Source organism: Cervus elaphus, chromosome 6, assembly GCF_910594005.1.
Source record: "Cervus elaphus chromosome 6, mCerEla1.1, whole genome shotgun sequence".
NCBI lineage: Eukaryota > Metazoa > Chordata > Mammalia > Artiodactyla > Cervidae > Cervus > Cervus elaphus.
Genome location: NC_057820.1, coordinates 43,608,813 through 43,630,121, shown reverse-complemented (window position 1 = coordinate 43,630,121; position 21,309 = coordinate 43,608,813). Strand labels below are relative to the sequence as shown.

Here is a 21,309-nt window from a genome sequence, read left to right as displayed (position 1 = left end):
TAGTTTTCCTAAGAGCATCGTGCATTAATACTTCAAGACGTTGGTAAGTCATTGAAAAAGACATTCAAGAATACCTGAAGGTGAAGAGTCTGTCAGGAAAAGAATATCCTTCTATTTGTTGTTGTTTAGTCGCTAAGTCGTGTCCAACTCTTTTATGAGCCTATGGGCTATAGTCCGCCAGGCTCCTCTGTCCATGAGATTTCCTAGGGAAGAATGCTGGAGGGGGTTGCCATTTCCTCCTCTAGGGGATGGAATCCATGTCTCCTGCAGTGGCAGGCGATTCTTTACCATTGAGCCACCTGGGAAGCCCCTCTTCTATTCAAAGATGCCCAGAAAAGATGATAGCATTTCTTCATTTATGTGTATTTCTATCTAGTTTTTAACTTTTCTGCATTCCACTGAAACCTGCGACATTGCCTAAGGGAGCCTGAGGAGCCCTGTGGCGATCACGTGATCAACAGGGGAGTGTCCCCAGGTCAGGGGGTGGCTCAAGACAGTCCCCCCACCCAGATGCAGAGGCCCAGCCTGAATAACTAGACTTGAAACACTGCATTTAAATCTCAGCTTCAAATGCTTCATCTGTGTCTTCCGTCTATCACATTTGGCTCTACCTCCCTTTACTCATGCATTCACTAGGGGATGGAAATAAATGTTTAATTCCTGTCTCTTCAACACAGGTTTAGAATTTGACACCTATCATAAAGATAACCATAAATAAATAAAGTCTTAGGAGACCAATGACTGGAATTATTTTTCCTTCCTTCCATGTTTCTTGTCATAAATTATTATTTACCGAGCATTTACTTTGCTCTTGGAGCTAGCTGCGTCTTTTATCTTTGTGCATAAATATGGAGGGTAATTGCAAAAAGCAAAGCCATTGGCTAAACCCACCGGTTTGGCACTTCACAGCACATAGCCACACGGGTGAACCCTGGCCTCCACGGATGCTGCGGAGGAGAAACGTGGGGCTGTGCGCGCCCCCTGCCGCCTGGTGTGGCCGGAGCCCTGGCCTCCCTGCCTGCCTGTGAATTCTCTGAAGTTACCGGCCTGGTTTCGACTCAGCCTGGCCTCTGAGCCTGGGTCTCTCTGACCTACTTAAATGTTTACAATTGGTCTCAGGTTGTGGTTGTTAAGTGACCATACCCATGTTACAGAGCTGCAAGCGGTTCTGCAGTTCATCCTTTGAAGAGCTGCCCTTCGCCTGGCGCCTCCTTCTTTTCTCTTTCAATGCATCAGTGCTCTGTGACTCTGGCGCGATTGTGCTAAAGCATTTTTGCCAATAACAAATCTTATGCCCTAGGTGGAGAAGTTATTGTTCCTTCTTTCAATAAATATTTATTGACCACTTAACAAGTGAGATTTGCTACTTGGGCATAAAGAGGACTGATACAAAGGTGAAGACAAAGATACGTTCCCTGTTCCAAAGGGGCTAAAGTAAGAGCTGAAGTGTGTACACGTCTGTGGCAATGGAAGGCGCTTAGAGTTACAGTGTTCTTAGCATAGAGATGAGCTTGTCCAGGGCTTAGCAAACTACTGCTTATTTTAGGCCTCATGGCCGTAAGGTTGCCACTAACAGACTCCCCTTTGTTCTGCTCTTCCTTTGTAGTACAAAAGCAGCCACGGGCAATGGTGTTGCCATGTACCAGCAAGACTTTACCCAGACAGGACCGCTGCCTCTGTCTTACTGACCCCCGATCTAATCTAACCCACATGTCACTCACAGCAGGAAAATTAGTCCCTGAGAGATTAAATGGCCTTTACCAGTTAATACGGATATCACTGGTGAAACACACGCTGAGTGTCTTTTGGTTCTAAACGCAGTGCTCACTTCACTGTGCCCATGAGCCCCCTGCGCCTGGCAGCATCTCCTGGGCCAGGCTGGGCCAGGGGCAGACTCTGACAAGGGCTGACACGCTGGATTCCCTGCAGGCTCTTCTCTCAGCTGGACTGACTGCATCTTTTCAATCTCCACTGTAGGTTGCTCCAGCTAAACCATCCTGGCCCAAGAGGCACCTTTCTTCTGCCGGCACCATCGAAAGTGTCAACCTGGATGCCATCCCCCTGGCCATCGCTCGACTGGATAACAGTGCCGCCAAGCACAAACTGTCCATTAAGCCAAAAAACCAGAGGGTGTCCAGGAAGCACAGGCGACTTGTCGGGGTATGTCTGGCCTGGCAGACATCCTGGTGCTGCCTAGCGCGGTGGTGCTGAGACGGGCCTATGGGAGGGACTTGGTCTCTCCCTGTCGGGGATGTGGCTCTGTTGCCGGCACAAGGATGAATGGGCCCATTTCCTTTCCACCACCCTTTCTGACCTGTTGCCCCGCATCAGTGGCTGGTGGACCTCAGAGAGACAGGCTCCCTTCCGAGGGGCTCCAGACACTTTGCTTTGCAGCAGACAGATGGCTCACTGTCCTTAGCCACGGGCTGAGTCAAAGGTTCTTCAGTTTGATTAGACTTCTGAGTCATGAGTTTCAGGGGACATTGATGAAGTGCTAATCTTATTTTTCCTCGCCTTTTAATGCTGGGCTACTGGTTTTCCTATGATTACACATGTGTGTTAAAAAAAAGAATTTGAGGATGACATAGAGCGAGGAGACCCAACGGTTGAAGCTCTTCCCTGCCTGAGGTGACCTGTGTCTGTGGTGGGAACGTGGTCCCTCTTTCACGGCTAGGAGGGCCACCCACATCGGTGCATGGGATTGTAAATAAAGGTGGCCTGTGCAGAGGGAAAGCTAATTCTGTCTCCCTCACCCATGTTAGGATCGACAGAACGAGCACGGTGGCCTCCCGCATCAGCTGTCCCTGGACCAGAACGGACACCCTGGAGAAGACAAGCCAATCTGGCCTGAAAGGGAGCCAGAGCCGCTGGACTCAGAGGAAGAGAAGCGACGCCAGGAAGAATACTGGCGAGAACTCGAGGCCAAGTGCAAACGGCAAAAGGCCGAAGCTGCGGAGAGGCGGCGCCTGGAAGAGCAGAGGCTCCAGGCTCTGGAGCGGAGGCTTTGGGAGGAGAACAGAAGGCAGGAACTCTTGGTGGAGGAGGAGGAGGAGGAGGAGGGAGAGGAAAGAGAAATACAGCTAGAGGCAGAGAAGAGGCAGCGCAAAGAAGAGACGTGGAGCCTGGAAGAGCCGGGCTCCCGGGACCCAGAGCAGAGGGAGGAGGAGGAAGGAGGACTCCCGGAGGCCGAGGAGCCTGTGGGCCTGGAGGAAGAGGAGCAGCACCTGGGGAGATGCTTGGCGCAGGAGGAGGAGGAGGCTGGGAGCCGGCAGGAGGCCGAGAAGCTGCGGCAGGAGGAGGAGGAGAGAGAGTTGGAGGAACTCCGAAGACTGGAGGAGCAGGGGCAGCGGGCAGCCGAGAGGCAGCGGCTGGAAGAGGAAGAAAGGCAGCGGGAGCTAGAGGAGGAAAAACGGATGGAGGAGCTCAGGAGGCAGGAGGAACTGGAGGCCCAGAGATGGCGGGAGGAGGAGGAGGAGGTGAGGAAGAGGGAAGAACTGAAGAAGCGAGAAGACTTGGAGGCCCAGAGGAGGCAGGAAGTGGAGAAGAAGCTTCAGGAAGCACCGAGGGTGGAAGAGGAGAATCAGCCGCAGCTGGACTACAAAAGCGGCTTGAGGAGCCCATTTCAGAGCGACTTAGCAGAGAAAGCAGAAGAGCAAGAACACCCGCAACTCGAGAAGCCGAGAGAAAACTCCGAGAAACCGAGTATCTGGGTGAAGCAGAGCCAAGAGGCCACGGAGACATCGGGGGAGCAGCCTGGAAAGCAGGGGGATGTTCCTGGGGATCGCGGTTGTGGACGGCAGGAAATGAGGGAAATAATCAACATGCAGCCTCCCCAGAAGCCAGAGGCCCCCCGGGAAGAGATGCTGGCGCCAGGAGAGAAGGAAGCTGCCGCTCCAGAGACAGACAGAAAGGTGGAGGAACTCAGATGGCAGGAGGTGGATGAGCGGCAGACCATGCCCAGACCTTACACTTTCCAGGTGTCCTCGGGAGGGAAACAAATTCTCTTCCCCAAAGTCAATCTGAGCCCGGTGAAGCCCGTGAAAGATGAGGGGCTCACCTCAGCTCCCCAAGAGCCCAAGGCCCCCAAAGCCAGCCCGGCCTCCCACGCCCTGCCCTCGACCCTGAGCATCCCCCACACGGCCATCCTGGTCACCGGAGCCCAGCTCTGCGGCCCGGCCGTCAACCTGAGCCAGATCAAGGACACTGCCTGCAAGTCTTTCCTGGGCTTGTCAGAAGAAAAGAAGCCGGTGGATGTCCCGGCCCTGGAGAATGCAGCCCGAGCCCCCGGGGAACCCCGGGCAGGCAGTGCGAAGACCAGGCCCCCACCGGAGTCTCCAAGCAGCGCGGCTGCGCTCGCTGAATGGGCTTCCATTCGCTCCCGAATCCTGAAGAGCTCAGAGAGTGACCAACGGGGCGAGAGAGAGCAGGCTCGGGCCGGGGATGAGCTCACGCCCAGGGGCCGGTGTGATTCCCGGGGAAACCTCCGGAGGACCCCGCCCGTAAATGCCAAGTTCTCCATTAAGCCTGCCTGGCAGAAGTTCTCCGATGGGGGCGGGGAGGGCTCCAGACCCAGCGCGGAAGGGGAGAACATCAGGAAGAGATGCGCGCCGGCACCCAGCGAAGAGCCCGTGGCCCAGCCCGCTGCTGCTGATACTCAAGAGGCCCTGAAAGCTGCAGAGAAACCCAGGGCCCACCAGGAGCCAACGGACACCACAGAGGGGTGCAAGTTTGCCAAAGACCTTCCATCTTTCCTCGTTCCGGGCCTCCCTTACCCGCCACAGAAAGCAGTGGCCCAGGGGGAGCCCGGGACCACTTCAGACGGCCAGACCGCAGACGGAGCAGGAAAGCCAGAGCCCGCGATGCCAGCTGGGGAGGATAAAGCGTCCCTCTTCGGAATAAAACTGAGAAGGACCAACTACTCCCTGCGCTTCCACTGCGACCAACAAGCAGAACAGAAGAAGAAGAAGAGGCACAGCAGCGCAGAGGACGGTGCCGACGGGGCGCCGGCGGCCCCGGGGAGCGCACACGGAGAGCGGGAGACGGAGGCCGCAGCCCCCAGGCCTGGCCCCTTGCTCCCCGCCGAGAGGAAGCCAGCGCCGGCCCCCTGGAAGGACTCCTCTGAAAGCCCTCCCAGCCTCTCTCCTCCTGCGGCCCAGCCCGGGCCCCCCCTGGCCGGCAGCCAGCCCCCGGCTCCGGAGCAGGACAAGGCAGCCAACAGGTTGCCCCTGGCCCAGAAGCCAGCCCTGGCCCCCAAGCCCGCGGGTCAGACCCCACCATCCTCCCCGCTCTCCAAGGTGAGCAGGCCCTACTTGGTGGAGTTGCTGACTCGCCGGGTGGGGAGGCCCGAGCCGGAGCCCAGCGAGCGGTGCAAGGAGGGCCGGGACAGCGGCTGGCCGCCCTCGCCCCCGCCGCCTGAGGAGAGAAAGGAGCAGAAGCGGGAGAAGGAGGAAGAGGTGGAAACCGAGAGGAAACCGGCTTCCCCGGCTCCATCCGCTGGGCAAGAGAAGCCCGCCCCAACGCCGGAGGCGGGGAGGAAAGGTGCGTAGCTATAGATCGCAGAGCTCTGCCTCTGTCCATCCTCCTGAGTCGCAGCTAAAGGCAGAACTGCCCAGGGCCGGAGGTAGCCCCTGGAGCTGTTGTTGGAGCACTTCCCTTAATTAGAGGCTGGCGCCCCGTTCCCCAAGGGCCCCGACTCCTGAGTCAGAGTGGGGCTCTGTACTCGTCTTTACAGTTTTGGAAATGTGGACTGACCTGTGTGTCTGCAGCTCACACCCATTAGTGATCCTTCCTTACACAAGTAGTGAGTTAGGTGCTGCACAGACGGATACACTTCAGGTTGACAGTGAAAGTGTTAGTCGCTTAGTCCTGTCCAACTCTGTGTGACCCCATGGACTGTAGCCCACCAGGCTCCTCTGTCTATGGGGTTCTCCAGGCAAGAATACTGGAGTTGGTAGCCATACACTTCTCCAGGGGGTCTTCCCAGCCCAGGGATCCAACCTGGGTCTCTGTGTTACAGGCAGATTCTTTACTGTCTGAGCCACTAGGAAGCAGGTCATTAATCTTTATGAGGGGCCTGTACAGTGACGATAAAGGCTGATTCCTGCCCCAGTGTGTGCGCTCTGTTTCTGGGCAGTAGCGACAGAAACTAAGGAGGTGGGACCTTAGGGGACTTTTAACTAGCCCCCCAAGGAGCCGCAGTGTGCATAATCGACTTTGTTTATGCACAAGGCCCTGCATATGCACCCCAGCCCCACCAGCTTGCTACTGTGAAGCGCTCTGGTAAGGAAATTTTAGGGCAACCCTTACTCCTGGATGCCCCTCGTGTTTCTTCATACTGGATGTTTGGGGCAGTGTGGTGATCACTTGGTTTGACTTTGGCTCCCCAAGAACCTTCATCTGATTTTTCTTTTTGGTATTGTAGAGTAGGTGGTTTGGGTCATAGCCCAAAATTTGCTTCTCAGGTTTTTCTAGGGAAGGTTTAGGTAATTGTTTAGATTTGGGGTGGGTTTTGCAGAGAAAAGAACTCCCTCAGGGACATTGGTTTGGTTACTTGCCTTACGGAAGACCCTATCGTCCTTTTTAACCAAGCTTTCCTCAGCTCCCTGGACTGGCACATTGATCAGCAGCACCAGATCATATCTCCCTGTTGGTTTCTGTTTGTCCTGCCGAAGAGGAGCCCGTTTTCACGGTTTTTTTGTTGTTGTTGTCTTACCTCTGCACTGGACTCTAGGGGTTAGCTGCAGTAAGTCCCCGCAAGCCTGTTAAGATCTGTGCCTTCGATTCCCTATGGTCTTGTGGATCTTGTGGACATAAGCCCCATTGGCTTTCAGAACTAGATGTTTTGAGGGCTGGTCACTGAGATTGAAGCCTTAAAAGTTGACGTCCAGAAGTGGGGGTCCAAATCCTTTGCTTCTCAGAGAGAGAGAGAGGGTGTTCTGCTGAGCTCCCTTTTGGTTGTAGATCACTGTACCCGGGGATGGGGTTTATGGTGAGATTGTGTCTCCGCCTCTCCGACCCATTCTATGATTGGTTTTTGTTTCTGTTCCCCTGATGTGCTGGAGTCAGTCAGCTAGTTTCTGGATCTCTTTTCAGAAGGACTTGTTCTGTATGTGACTATAAACGTGGTTGTCTATGGGAGGAGTGGAGTTCAGGATCTTCCTACGTCACCGTCTTGAAGCAGAACCACTGTTTTCAGTTTTGACTTTAGCTTTTGTGTTGTTCTCTTTTGTGGTATCATCAGAGCTTCTCTCACCGCTGACCCGCTTTCTTATTCTCTTATCTTCTCCCAGAGAAACAACGCCCTGTTTTCTGCTGCTCTCTCTTAGAGAGATTCTTCTAATTTTTACCAAAACCTGTTGCTGCCCCTGTTTTCTTTCTCAGTATTGAGATTCTGGGCTGACAGTCTCTGCTAATTGAATTTTTCTTTATTTGGTAGAAAAGAAGTGTGAGAGCAAAGACCGCATGGTGGTCTCTACCTGAGCCTGTTGGGGTTTTACACTACAACTCCAGGCCTGGACTGACCAAATTCCTTAGCTGAACACCTATCAGGATAAAAGTGTTAAGCCTGGACCTCCAATTTATTTGTTAATTGTGTATATATATAGTACCATCCTTAGCTAAAACCCATGGAGCACCACATGTACTGAGGGTGAGAGTCACTGAAACAACAGTGGATGTAAATCCACATTGCAAATCATGGTGCAGATTTTTATTCTATTGGGCCAACTTCTTGTCAGATCTGATTTCTTCACGGAGTATCGGGCAAAGAACATGACAGCTTTGCTGTGTTTTTATGCTTGCGTTATCAGTAGTATGTTTAATCTGTGTTTGTTTGCTGGAATTTCATTATACCACCTGTCCATTTCATAAGAGATCATTTGGCTCAAAGAAGATATGATATGTCATAAGCTCACTGAACTGCAGAGCCTCAGTACAAATGAGCAAAGCGAGGGAGGACTCAAGTGCAAGTTCTCTCCCTGCATCACATCACAGGGCTTCCAAGCTTCCCTTGAGTCTGTCTGTATTTTCCATTTTTTAAAAAATTGAAGTGTACTTGGTATACAATATGGTGCCAGTTTAAGGTGTATAGCATAGTGATTCATTTTTTGTGTATTTTGTTTGCAGATTCTATTCCATTATAGGTTATTCCAGGATATTGGGTACAATTCCCTGTGCTGTTCAGTAGATCCTTGTTGCTTGCATATTTTCTGTATAGAAGTTTGTATCTGTTAGTCCTTTACTTCTGAAGTGATTTATGCCTCCCCCCTCCCTCTCCCCTTTGGTAACCATAAATTTGTTTTCTGTGTCTGTGAATCTGTTTCTTTTTTGTATAGTCATTGCGTTATTTTTTTTTTAGATTATGCATATCATACAGTATTTGTCTTTCTCTGACTTTTTTCACCAAGCATAATATTCTGTAGGTCCATCCATGTTACTGCAAAAGGCAACATTTCATTTGTTCTTATGACTGAGTAATATTCCACTGTGGCTCCTCTTCCATAGGACGAACAGAAGCCAATAGGGAGATATGGTCTTTACACTGCTGATCACCATGCCAGTCCAGGAAACCAAGAAGATGTGGTGTGTGTGTATATGTATGTGTGTATACATATGCGTGCTAAGTCGCTTCAGTTGTGTCCGACTCTTTGCAACCCTATGGACCATAGCCCACCAGGCTTCTCTGTCCAAGGGGTTCTCCAGGCAAGGATGCTGGAGTGGGTTGCCATGCCCTCCTCCAGGGGATCTTCCTGACACAGGCATAGAACCAGCATCTCTCACATCTCCTGATTGGCAGGTGGGTTCTTTACCACTAGCACCACCTGGGAAGCCTGTGTATACGTGTGTGTGTGTGTGTGTGTGTGTGTGTGTGTGTGTGTGTGTGTGTGTGTGTGTGTGTGTGTGTGTGTGTGTGTGTGTATTGTGTGAGCCCGTATATAAACATACAACATATACACACTCCACATCTTCCTAAGTCAGTTATCTGTTGATAGGCACTTCGGTTGCTCCCACATCTGGACTATTATAAATAATGCTGCTATGAACACTGAGGTGCCTGTATCTTTTTAAGTTAGTTTTCATTTTTTCCACATATATACCCAGGAGTAGAATTGCTGGATCATATGGTAGTTCTATTTTTAGTTTTTTAAAGAACCTCCATAGTGGTTCTTTATAAAGTTCTCCACAGTGATTACACCAATTTACATTTCCACCAACAGTGTAGGAGGGTTCCTCTTTTTCCATATCATCTCCAGGATTTACTATCTATAGACTTTTTGATGACAACCATTCTGAGCTGTGTGAGGTGGTGTCTCCTTGTGGTTTTGATTTGCATTTCACTAATAATTAGCAATATTGAACATCTTTTCATGTGCCTGTTAGCGATTTGTGGATCTTCTTTGAGAAAATATCTATGTAGGTCGGTTTTTTAGAAAACATTTACTTGCGGCCACGCTGGGTCTTTGTTGCTGCATGTGGGCTTTCTCTAGTGGTGGTGAGCAGGGCCTGCTTCTCATCGCTGTTCGCAGGCTGCTCACTGCGGCGGCTGCTTTTGCCGCGCAGCCTGGGCTGTGGGTTGTGGGCTTCAGCGGTCCCGGCTCGGGGGCTCTAGAGCTCGGACTCGGTGGTTGTGGCGCGTGGACTTACTTGCTGCGCAGCATGGGGGATTTTCCCGGACCAGGGATCAAACCCACGTCCTTTGCATTGGCAGGTGGATTCTCAACTACTGGGCCATCGAGAAAGTTCTCAGGTCCATTTTTTAATTGGATTGTCCTTTTTTTCCCTATTTTTTTGGCCATGCTGCATGTCATACAGTGTCTTAGTTCCCTGACCAGGGATCAAACCCGTGCTCCCTGTAATGAAAGCATTAGTCCTTTGACATTTAACATAAAGTAATTATTGATAAGTATATATTTATTACCATTTTAATCCTTGTTTTCCAGTAATTTTTATAGTTCTTTGTTCATTTCTTTTTGTTTTTCCTTTTGTGGTTTGATGATTTTCTTTTGTAACATGCTTCAGTCTTTGTTTTTGGTTTTTGTGAATCTATTATATGTTTTTGATTTGTGGTTATGATGGAGTTCATGTATGTTGACCCATGACTATATCTGCTTGCTTTAAACTGATAGTCATTCAAGTTCAAATACATTTTAAAAGATCTAGTTTTATACTCTCCTCCCTCATGTTTTGTGATTTTTGCTGTCCTATTTTACATCTTCATGCTTATCCTTTTACTATTTATTATCGTTATAATTGCTTTTACACTTTCTTGTTTGTTTTTTGATCTAAGTACTGGATTATTTGGGGGCTTCCCTGATGCCTCAGTGGTAAAGAATCCACTTGCAGTGAAGGAGATACAAGAGACTCGGGTTGATCTCTGGGTCGGAAGATCCCTGGGAGAGGAAATGGCAACCTGCTCCAGTATTCTTGCCTGGGAAATCCCATGGACAGAGGAGCCTGGTGGGCTCCATAGGGTCACAAAGAGTCGGACACGACTGAGCACACACTGGATTATTTAGGTGATCTGCAGTTCTTACTATAGGTTTGCCTTTCCTATCATGATTTTCCCTTTCCTAGAAATTCTTCTTTTCTAATTAGAGAAGAAACTTCAGTATTTCTGTTAGAGTAAGTTTATTATTGCTGAATTCTTTTTAGTTTTTGCTTGTTTGAGAAATTCTTTCTCTCTCCTATTCTAAATGATCATTTTATTGGGTAGAGTATTCTCAGTTCCAAGTTTTTACCTTTCAAGACTTTAAATATATCACTCCACTCCCTTCTGGCCTCCAAAGTTTCTGCAGAGAAATCAGCTGATGGCCTTACTAGAATTCCCTTGTAAATGACTATTTTTCTCTTGTTGCCTTTAGAATTCTCTCTTTAACTTTTGGCATTTTAGTTATGATATGTCTTGTTGTGGTTCTGTTTGGATTCATTTTGTTTGGGACCCTCCAAGCTTCTTGTACCTGGATTCCTGTTTCCTTCTTTAGCTTTGGGAAGTTTTCAGCCACCATTTTTTCAAATACATTTCAATCTTCTTTCTCTTTTCTCCTTCTTAGAACCCCTATTATGCACAGGCTTGCAAGCTTTATATATACCATGTATCTTGTATGTTGCTTTCATTTGCTTTTTAATTTGTTTTTCTGTCTTGTGTTCTGATTGGGTGGTTTTCATTATTCTGTCTTCCAGGTTATTTATTCTTTGTCTTTTAGCTGATGGAGGAGCCTGGTGGGCTACAGTCCATGGGGTTGCAAAGAGTCAGACACGACTGAGTGACTTCACTTCACATTGCTCTTAGATTGCTTTTTTTTTTTTTAATCCTGGCAATTGAGTTATCTGTTTTTGATTGGTTCATCTTTACAGTTTCCAGTTCCTTGTTACAGTGGCCTGAATTTCTGTTAGTAATCGTTATTAATCCAGTTAGCATTTTTACTACCACTGTTTTGAACTGGGGTTGGGTAGACTGGTGAGCTCTGTTTCATTATTTCAGGGAATTTCTCTTGCTTTTTTAATTGGGAGTAGTTCCTCTGCCTTTTCATTTTACTTTATGAGTTTAGGAGAAACATTATCTGTTGTGGTCTTGGAGTATTTTTCCATGGGTGCATCCCTGTATGGATTATGTGTGTCCAGTGTCTTTGGTATGAGGGCTGGCTTGATACGGATGCCAGCCACGTTTTTCCTGAGGTTGCGCTGGCCAGCATCACCTTGAGGAGGGGTGTGTGCTGGGCGATCACCCTGAGGAGGGTTGTGTGCTGGGTGATCTAGAGCCCACTCAGGGTGTGAGATGGGACTTCCCCGCTGCTCTGTGGCTCTTGCCACGCTTTCAGCAGGGAGGTCTGCTCCCCAGTCTTAAAGTAGCCTTGTGGGTCAAGCTGAGTCAGGCTCTGTTCTCCTTGAGTGCATGCCCTGCTCCAAAGGAAGGGATTGCCAAAACACGCGAAGCCCGTGCATTCACAGAGGACCTACACACCTATGTGGGTGCTCTGCTCATATTCAGCCCAGGGTTCTGTCCCTTCCTCGTTGTGTTCATCCCAGATCTAGTGTAAGGCTGTGGAGGGGAGAGACTGTGGCTGCAGGAATTGAGATGGTCATATGCTGCCACCAGAAATCTGGCTGCCTCTGTGGCACTTTTCTCCCAGGATGGTCTCCTCCAGAACCAGCACTGAACTGGCGTGAGGAGAGGGTGGGGCATTCTTGCTAGGCTGGGAGGCAAAACGGGGGCAGGCTTCTGGGGGGCCACCCAAGCACATGCTGACAGTGGCCACCACCCCATCCAGATCACATCTCAGGGCCCGCAGTCTGTCTCTGAGTAGCTGGACTAAGTCTTTTTCCCAGGGGACAGTTGGCCCAGGTCACACGCCGAACTGCGGTGTGGGGTGAGGCCGAGGAGCTCACCCAGCTCAGCAGGCTGGCAGGCACCAGTGCAGGGCTCTCACCACTTTGCTGGTTGACGAGCCCGTGCATGCACCGTCCTCATGGGTAGGTCTCTGCTTCTGCAGCCCTCTCTCTGTCCCAGAGGTCCTCCCGGCAGCCAAGGGGCCTTGTCTCCTCCACAAAAGACACTCGGACTGGGATGCCCAGTCTGTGGCTCAGTCTGTTAGCTCCCCAGGGTGAGGGTCCCCGAACAGGGATCAAACCCGTGCGCTCTGCAGTGGAAATGCAGAGCCCCAACCCCTGGACCAGCAGAGAGTGCCCAAGAACACTTACTTTTGTAGAGCAGTTACTGTATATGCCAAACACTGTTCTAAACGTTTTCACACCCAGGACCCCTTTTAATCATCACATCAGCCTGATGAAGCCGGTGCCATTCTTGACTCTAGTTTATGGATCAGAAAATGAAAGCTTGGAGAGGTTAAGTAGCTTTTCTGGGGTCACATAAAGGCAAACTCTGGTCTGCTCAATTCCAGAGCCCAGTTACTCAACCTCCGATCCTCTCCACCTGGGAAGCTTGTTGCCCCGACTTGCACGGTCCACCGTGGTAAGAGCGCAGACTGGAAGTCAGAAGTCCTCAGCTCAGGCTTCACTGTGCGCTCAGTGACCATGGTCACTGCCCTTGATGGCTTTGGACCCACGTACTCACATCTATCGCGTGAGGGCAGTGGGCCAAAACCACCGTTCCTCACTGTCTTCCTAGAGTCCTGGTGCCCTTGGCAGCCCCTCTAAGCAGCGCAGTGCCCCGTTTTCCTCTTTCATATGTTGGGTCCGCTTGTTTCATCAGGGGACAGTGCGGGGGCGGGGCGGGGGGAGGAGGAGGTTCCATTGAAAAAATGAATTTTAAAAAGCAATAAAAAAAGAACAGTCGACTAACTAGCTGGGTCCTCTGTAGGCCAGGTGTGTTTTGACAGTGGAGACGATTTTTTCTTCCATTTTGAGGAAAGAGAAATGCTCCTGTTTTTTCCGTTGAAGATACTGCTTCCCCACCCAGGGTAGTCACTCAGGCGTTCGCACGCTGTGCGCCAGAAGGGATAGCTGACGGCTGCTCGGGCTGATTAATGTGTCACAGTTTTAGGGGATGAGGGTCCGAGGTGAGGGGGCAGTTAGTTTCGGTGCAAATCTGCTTTTTGTCTTGACTGATTTCTGTTGCGGGGTGGTGGAGTGTGGGGTCCCACATGGCCAAGCAATTCTCTGACACCAGCTGGTGTCAGTTCAGCTCGGTTCTGATTCCCTCCTGGAGACATCATTCAAGTCCACAGGTTGTGAGCTCAGTCCCACCAGACTGCCCCCACACTAGGTGCCAGCTGCAAATCCACACTGTTCAGTTAGTTTGCTAGAGAATCTCACATAACTCAGGGAAACATTTTACTTACTAGGTTATCAGTTTAAACTTTATATATGTGATGTGCTCAGTCATTTCTGATTTTCTGCCACCCTTTGGATGGTAGCCCACCAGGCTCCACTGTCCATGGGATTTTTCAAGCAAGAAGACTGGAGTGGGTTGCCATTTCCTTCTCCAGATTTTCCTGACCCAGGGATCGAACCTGCATCTTGCGTGTCTCCTGCATTGGTAGGCAGATTCTTCACCCACTGAGCCATGAGGAAAGCCTGTGTGTACACACATACACACACACACACACACACACACACACACACACACACAAGTTTATATAAAGAGTATAACTCAGATGGAAGAGATGAAGAGGGCAAGGTATGGGAAATGGGCCTAGAGCTTCCATAATTGCCGAGCTAGTCACTCTCCAGCATCTGTATGTGTTCTCAGCTTAGAAGCTCTCCAGACTAGTCCTTTTGGGTTTTTATGGACGCTTCATTACATAGTTGTGATCAATTAAGTCATCAGCCATTGATGACTGAACTCAGCCTTCAGCCCCTTGCCCCTCCCCAGAGCTTGAGGGTGGGACTCAAAGTTCTAACCCTCTGATCACATGGATACTGCCAACCTTTACATGCTTCCTGGGAATCACCTCATTTAGCCAAACAAAAGAGACCTTTATGCTCTCATCAGTTAGGAAATTGCAAGGGTTTTAGGAATTCAGTGCCAGAAACAGGGACAGAGATCAAATACGTATTTCTTACAGTATATCACAATCAGTCTTTTTTTCCCCATAGAAAAGCCGATGCTTCAGAGCAGACACTCCTTAGATGGCTCCAAACTTGTGGAGAAGGTTGAGACCGCGCAGCCACTGTGGATCACGCTGGCGCTGCAGAAACAGAAGGGGTTTCGGGAGCAGCAGGCAACTCGGGAAGAGAGGAAGCAGGCCAGGGAGGCCAAACAGGCAGAGAAGCTCTCCAGAGAGCACGTAAGTAGCCTGGTCTTCGGCTTTAACTCTGAGCTCGGCTCTCTCTCTATTTTTTAGCACCACAAGGCTCGTGGGGTCTTAGTTTCCTGACCAGGGATTGAACCCAGGCCCTGGCAGTGAAAGTGCCAAGTCCTAACCCCTGGAGAGCCGGGGAACTCCCAAGCTTGGCTTTCTTTTAGTTCACAGAATTTAAAACAACAGTAACGAGAAAAGGCTGGCCAGGAATGGTGGAAAATACTTAGATAGTAGAGCAGTAAATCAGTTGACCACTGTTAAGCCAAAGAGGTATTGTCAGTTAGAAAGTTGATTTGGTTTCCTTATGCGCTTAGGTTAACCTGATTTGGCAGAATCCTCGCACACAACAGTTAAATGAAAAATGCGAAAATAACTTTATTTTAAGCAGTGGGTCGAGAGGACACGAGGAGCCTTGCTCTGTGGCCCTGACTGTACAGTGTGATGGGACTCTTCCTGGAGAGCATGCAGCAGGCCCTCGCTGGGACATGTGCGCCGAACTGGGGGCCAGGTTGAGCACACACCGCTCCCTCTGCAGTCTGGCTCCTCCCTTGGGAGCAGAAGATGGGGCCAGCTGATGGAAACCTCCAGGCGGCTTTGCCCTGCACGGTCCGTCCTTCCCTGTCTTTCGGATGAACACGTGCTTCCCCTGACTTTCTGTCCATGCAGGTCAGCGTCACCCCGCAGCCTGGAAGCAGCAGCGTCGGCAGACCTGGCTCCCTGCACAAGCCCGCCGCTCAGCCAGAAGAGAAGAAGCCGGAGACGCCAGTGTCCAGAATTGAGCGCAGAGAACAGCTCAGAAAGGCCAACACTCTTCCTACATCAGTGACAGGTAGAGAGAACAGGTCCATTTCTACTTAAGTGTACTTAAAGGATTTTTCCCTTCAAACCTGTTTTATTTCCTCCAGTGTAAAAACTAGCACAGCATTTTAGGCATTTCAGAGCACAAGCTGTCTCGCCACCCCATTCATAAACTTTGACATGGATAAATATCACCAGAAACATACCTACTATCAGTGGGGTGATGAACCACATTTAATAGCCAGGTCTTCAGGGATTGGAGATACCTGTGATTTGTAGTATTTGTCCTTTTCTGTGGTGTAAATACTCCCACCCATGGCTAATTACAGACTACCAATGTGATGGAAATGGCAACCCACTCCAGTATTCATGCCCAGAAAATCCCATGGACCGAGGAGCCTGGGGGGGCTACAGTCCATGGAGTCGCAAAGAGTCGGACATGACTGAGCGATTTCAGCTTCAGCTCAGCTCAATGTGATATCAAGTGGCTTGTTAAGTTCCTGAGCCTTTAACAAGGTGATATGAGCCTTCTCCACCTCCACTGCCTGTGGTCCAACAAAGTGAGGTTTTTTTGACTTCCTGTAGCAAGGAAGACTGCATACCCCAAGAACCGTCTAAACAAAAGAAGAGACAAGATTATATTAGAATGTGGGGAAAGGGTGAATTTTAGGTAGAATTTAAATAGAGCCAGTGTTTTTTGATAGTCTCAAAGCCAAGTAGTTGACATCAAGCCTGCGCTGAAAAGGGGATTCAGGAGCCTGTTTGCTTTGACTCCACATGCTTAAGACCAGTGTGAGAAAGCTGTGTGCGAAATCCCCTACCTGGAGCTCTGCCCTGGCTGGAAATGGAAACTGCTTCTCTGAATCAGGGTGATCCAAGTGGCTCAGATGCTCCGGGCAAAATTGGGCTGGCCCCTTGTCACTGATGTGATTTCAGACAGCTAACCTCTGACCCCGCTGTGACATAGGAGAGCACAGCGGTTCTGGTCTAAGTCCCGATGTTAATGAACAACAGCAGTGTTTATACAAATTCATGACATGTAAGAGACACGGGCAAGTTAAAAAAAAATCTTTATCCTGTTACAAGGTAAAATGATCTGATAATGTTTATGACCGTTTCCTTATTGCAAGTCACCTGGACGATGGAGAGTTTGAAAGAGCTTCCTCTCGGGGGCTGTTAGGGTCCCTGTTTTCCCCAGTAGGCAACCCTGTTCCTCAGAGGACACCCGCACTCTAGACCCAAGATTTTTTTATGCCTTAAGAAATACCTGCTAGCTGAGGTCTGGAAATGTAGACAGGTCTCATGAGGAAAGCTATGTTTACTATTTGGTGTGGAGGAAAAACACTTTATATTTGAAAACCACATTGGAACATTTTCTCAAGAACCCTCCAAGGGGCTTACTTCATTTGATCTTATACCTAGGAATTAAGGATTCTAAACATCATATTGATAAGGCTCAAGAGAGAATTCTTTCAGAACGGTGAAAGCTCCAAAGTCAACAACGAGATCAACCTTTGTCTGCCTGATTTCTTAGAGACACCAAAGGGTACATGCAGTTCAGAGTTGGCTCCACCTTAATAAAGCAAGCCTTCCTCTGAAGTTTTGTGTTTTTAATCAGTATTTCCAGAGTTCTGCATACCTGTAAGGCCACTGCCATAGGCACTACATATGACCCAAAGATAAGATGGGTGCCTTCACCATGCAAAGCCTCTGAGATCTGAAAAACAGTGATAGGAGACAAAGGAATTTGTTAGACGAGTCTGAGTGATAAGAGCAGGCAGGATCCATGGGTCTTGGAGGGAGGAGGGACCCAGGGCATGCTGGGTAGAGGAAGTAGCTTTTAACCTTACCAGCTAACAAGTTCAAACTTCAAACTACTGGTTTAATTTTTTTCTTCATCAAATTGACTGGTTGCATGACTTAGAATCACAGAACTTACCTATTATTACTGTTATTGTGCAGGCATAGCTTCTGTGCACAGAGAAAACTGGGTTTCTAGAAATTCTCTGAAATTAAAATTGACCGCACTATGATCACTGTAATTCTGTATGCAGCCGTGAGGATCACAGAGGTTTTTTTCCCTAATTTCTTCTTGCCGGAGATGCTCAGTGCTTCAGTGGGTTTTGCTTTCTTAATCTTATATTTGTGATAAATCAAAAAAATGTGGCTCTGACTTATATTCCTTTCTCCTTTTCCTTCAAAATCTAGTGGAGATATCTGATTCAGCTCCCCCAGCGCCACTGGTGAAAGAAGTCACAAAGAGGTTCTCCAACCCAGATGCTGCCCCCGTGTCAACAGAGCCAGCCTGGCTGGCTTTGGCCAAAAGGAAAGCCAAGGCCTGGAGCGACTGTCCGCAGATTATTAAGTAAAGAGTGACTCTTACCCATTCTTATTGCAGTCATTGGCTCTTCTCTTGCCCTTTTTATTTATTTATTTTTTATATGAGGTAAAGAAAACCAAACTAGGGAAAAGAAGCATGTTTTATAGGCTCTAAAATAATGTTTAGAAACTGAACTGGTGGTGTTCCTTGTAAAGAGTGTATTTGCACAGCCCTAGGTCCTGGTGCCTTGAGCTCCTCCTAGTTTTGAAGAAAAAATTCCGTCCGAGGGACCACATGAAGTAAAATCTCTCGACTAAGACCTCACAAGAGCCTGCCACACCCATTCCATGGCCCTTCCACACACACACCCACACACCATTCAGAACATGTCCTTTTGCCAACCTTTGTAATATTAATAGTTTTCTTGATTCTTTCCTCCAGTTTCTTTTCTCTAAACCATTTATTTACCTTGTGCTTGGGGATTTCTACCCTTTTCTAAAGTCACAGTGAAAGGACAAGAATGCCCATTCTCCTGAATGCAGTCACCGGGAACAGCAGGTGAAAAGTCTGATTTCCAACTCTGTGCCCGTCTCTGCTTCTCAAGGTTTTGCCCCGACCAGAAACTGTAACATAGCGAGTCCATTCACTCTTCTACTGTGTTGTTGAGCTACAGGCCCTGTTACACCAGAACTCTCCTTAGGGACATGTTAACCATTTGGCCCAGCTGGCTCCTAGGGAACATTTTTATTTAAATGTTTAAATAATAAATGATTTTTTTTTTTAAACTACAAATTCTCTGTCTCTGAGAATCCCCATTTAGTGTAGTTGTTCTTAACAAGTTCAGACTCTATCCCAGACCTACTCAGAGATTCTGTAAGGATGGGGCCAGATTGTGTATATTCTGGTAAAAATTCTTCAGATAACTTCTGATATATCACAAAGGGTGAGAAGTGTAAGATACACTGCTTCTAGTGCTACCTACTTTTTAAACCTCCGAAGGAGAGGCTCACTTCACCCAAAGCAGCAAAAGTGAGACAAGAAAAATAATAAAGCAACCTCCAAACCAGCCATTTATTATGGAGTACAAGAGGCTACTGACATTACATGTCTCTGAAAATCTTTGAAGTCGCTAGGGAAAGTTAACAGTAAGACAAGGTTTGAAGCCTTTTGTACTAAGGACTTCCTGTGGGGAATTTCTTTCTTTGCCATAGCCAAGTAATTCATATTTAGAGTCAAATGTTCAATAGCATTAAAACATCTCAAGAGTTTTAAGTGGCCTTGTTATTATACACAAGATTTTTTTTAAAAGGTGTGGGGGGAGCTTGGCAATTTAAATGCCACAAGTATTCACTTTTATTTCCCTAAGTTTGCTTTACATGAAACCCACATATTGCTAGTACGTTACATTTCTTGATGTTGACATATTCCCTTTTTCTTCGATTCTGACTTCAAAATCTTAATACAGATCCTTTGCTTAGTGCAGCAGGGGAAGAATTACACCCTACAAAAACACATTTTATTAGTCTTAGTATCATTTTCTTTATGTTTATGCAATGACAGTGTGCTGTTATTCTATTATGTACCTTAAAGAAAGGCTGAGGGCAAAGATATTTACCATATAGAAGGCATTTTCTTTCTGGAAACCATGACAGCCTCATGGTAGTACCTGGCATGTGTGAAGTGGATAGTTGTACTTTTGCAAGTTGGAGTTACCACATATAGTGGACCTTCAAACTGTTAAGAATCAATGGGACGTTAATTTTCTTAATGGCTGTGAGACGCTATTAATATTCCACTGCACGTTTTCCACACTGTTCATTTCTAAATCAAATATGTAGGCATTTGTTAGCTTCAATGATTTCCTCACAAATATAACACTTTTTTAATATGAATCTTTCCACTTAGAGCCCTAGAATTATAGTGCTACATTAATTCTTCTGCATTGACTTTTTCTTTCACGCTGTCAGCTTTGAATAATAATCACAGTAATGGCAGAGAACAGGTGAAGAAATCAGGTCATTAACAAAGAATGGTAGATAAGTCTGTACTGGCTTACCACTGAGCCCATGCAAAGGAGGAGAAATACCTCAGTTGAAAATTTTCCATCAAAATCTTTAAAAGAAGAGCATACTGAGGCGAAGACAGTCATAGCACTTACTTCCAACAGCTTCTAAAGGCTACATGTTTAATACTTCATGTAAAAATTACTCCAAATTTGCACTAAATACCAATGAAGTGTTATTTTTCTTTAGTTACGTTGCAGTCTTTTCTGATCAACAAACTATGGGGGAAATTCTATAAAGCATATGAGAATTCAAGACTTTTAAAAGGAATGAATGATTGCTAGTTAAATACACAAGCTTTTTTTTTTTCTTTTTTAATTTAAACAAACATACACTTCTGGCAAGATTATAGATGATTAACCTCTGTTCATAAGACTTAAATATACAAAACTAGAGGTTTTTTGTTTACTTTTTTTTCAAGTGCAATTGTTTCTTATACATGTTACTATTAAATTATCATTTTAGCCAGTTATTAGCAAATTATAGTATGTATTGTCTCTTCTTGTGACGTTTAGTTTTAATTGCTTATTTTAAAGCAGAAACATTAGAATTACAAGTGTCTTGCAATATTTTTATCAACAATAAAATGAAGTAGACTTAACAATGAAAATACCTTAGTGTGATTTTAATATTATTTTGAGATTTTGGTTGTATAAAGTTTTAATGTAAATGTCCATTATTGAAGGAAAAAGACCTTTCAATAAAAAATACCCACAAGATCTTTGGAACTGATGGAATTTCCTTTTGAAGTTTTTACTGATTTCAGTGACCATCTACAGAGAGCTCATATTTACATAGCTTTTATTAAGAAAGATAAATTTCAAGGCATTTTATAGGGTACAATTTCAAGGCATTTTATAGGGTACCTTATTAATTTTTAATTAGATATTTTTGGAGAAAAATAATGAGTAGGGGACAAATAAAATGGGCTTCCCTGGTGGCTCAGATGGTTAAAAAAAAAGAATTTGCCTGCAATGCAGGAGACCCGGGTTTGATCCCTGAGTTGGGAAGATCCCCTGGAGATGGGAATGGCTACCCACTCCAGTATTCTTGCCTGGAGAATTCCATGGACAGAAGAGCCTGGCGGGCTACAGTCCATGGGATTGCAAAGAGTCAGACACAACTGAGCAACTAACACTTCCACTTTTTCACTTCAATGAGTAGGGGACAAATAAAATGTTTATCTGAATCCTAAATTTGAATTGGTCTGTGTCTCAGACAAAATGATCTTACTGCCTCTTAAAGTATGGGCCATGGAACAGCAGCATGGGCGCAAGCTGAGAGCATGTGAGAAACAGCTTAGGGCCCCAGACCAGCCCTACTGGCTCGCGGGGCCAGACAAGGGCAAATGGGGTGACGTGAGCAAGGC

At 47.3% G+C, this 21,309-nt stretch overlaps 1 protein-coding gene across 4 annotated transcripts in view; it reads left to right on the top strand.

Annotated features, from left to right (window-relative positions):
* CRACD (capping protein inhibiting regulator of actin dynamics) overlaps positions 1-20,672 on the top strand; it is a 279,559-nt gene extending 258,887 nt beyond the window's left edge. For all 4 annotated transcript variants that reach the window (XM_043906704.1, XM_043906702.1, XM_043906703.1 and 1 more), the window contains 5 exons: positions 1,978-2,160; positions 2,763-5,538; positions 14,554-14,744; positions 15,426-15,588; positions 17,766-20,672. In XM_043906704.1, the coding sequence (XP_043762639.1) occupies positions 1,978-2,160; positions 2,763-5,538; positions 14,554-14,744; positions 15,426-15,588; positions 17,766-17,926 (3,474 nt within the window). In that variant the 3' untranslated portion in view covers positions 17,927-20,672. The remainder of the gene's footprint in view (positions 1-1,977; positions 2,161-2,762; positions 5,539-14,553; positions 14,745-15,425; positions 15,589-17,765) is intronic.
* Positions 20,673-21,309: the final 637 nt, after the last annotated feature.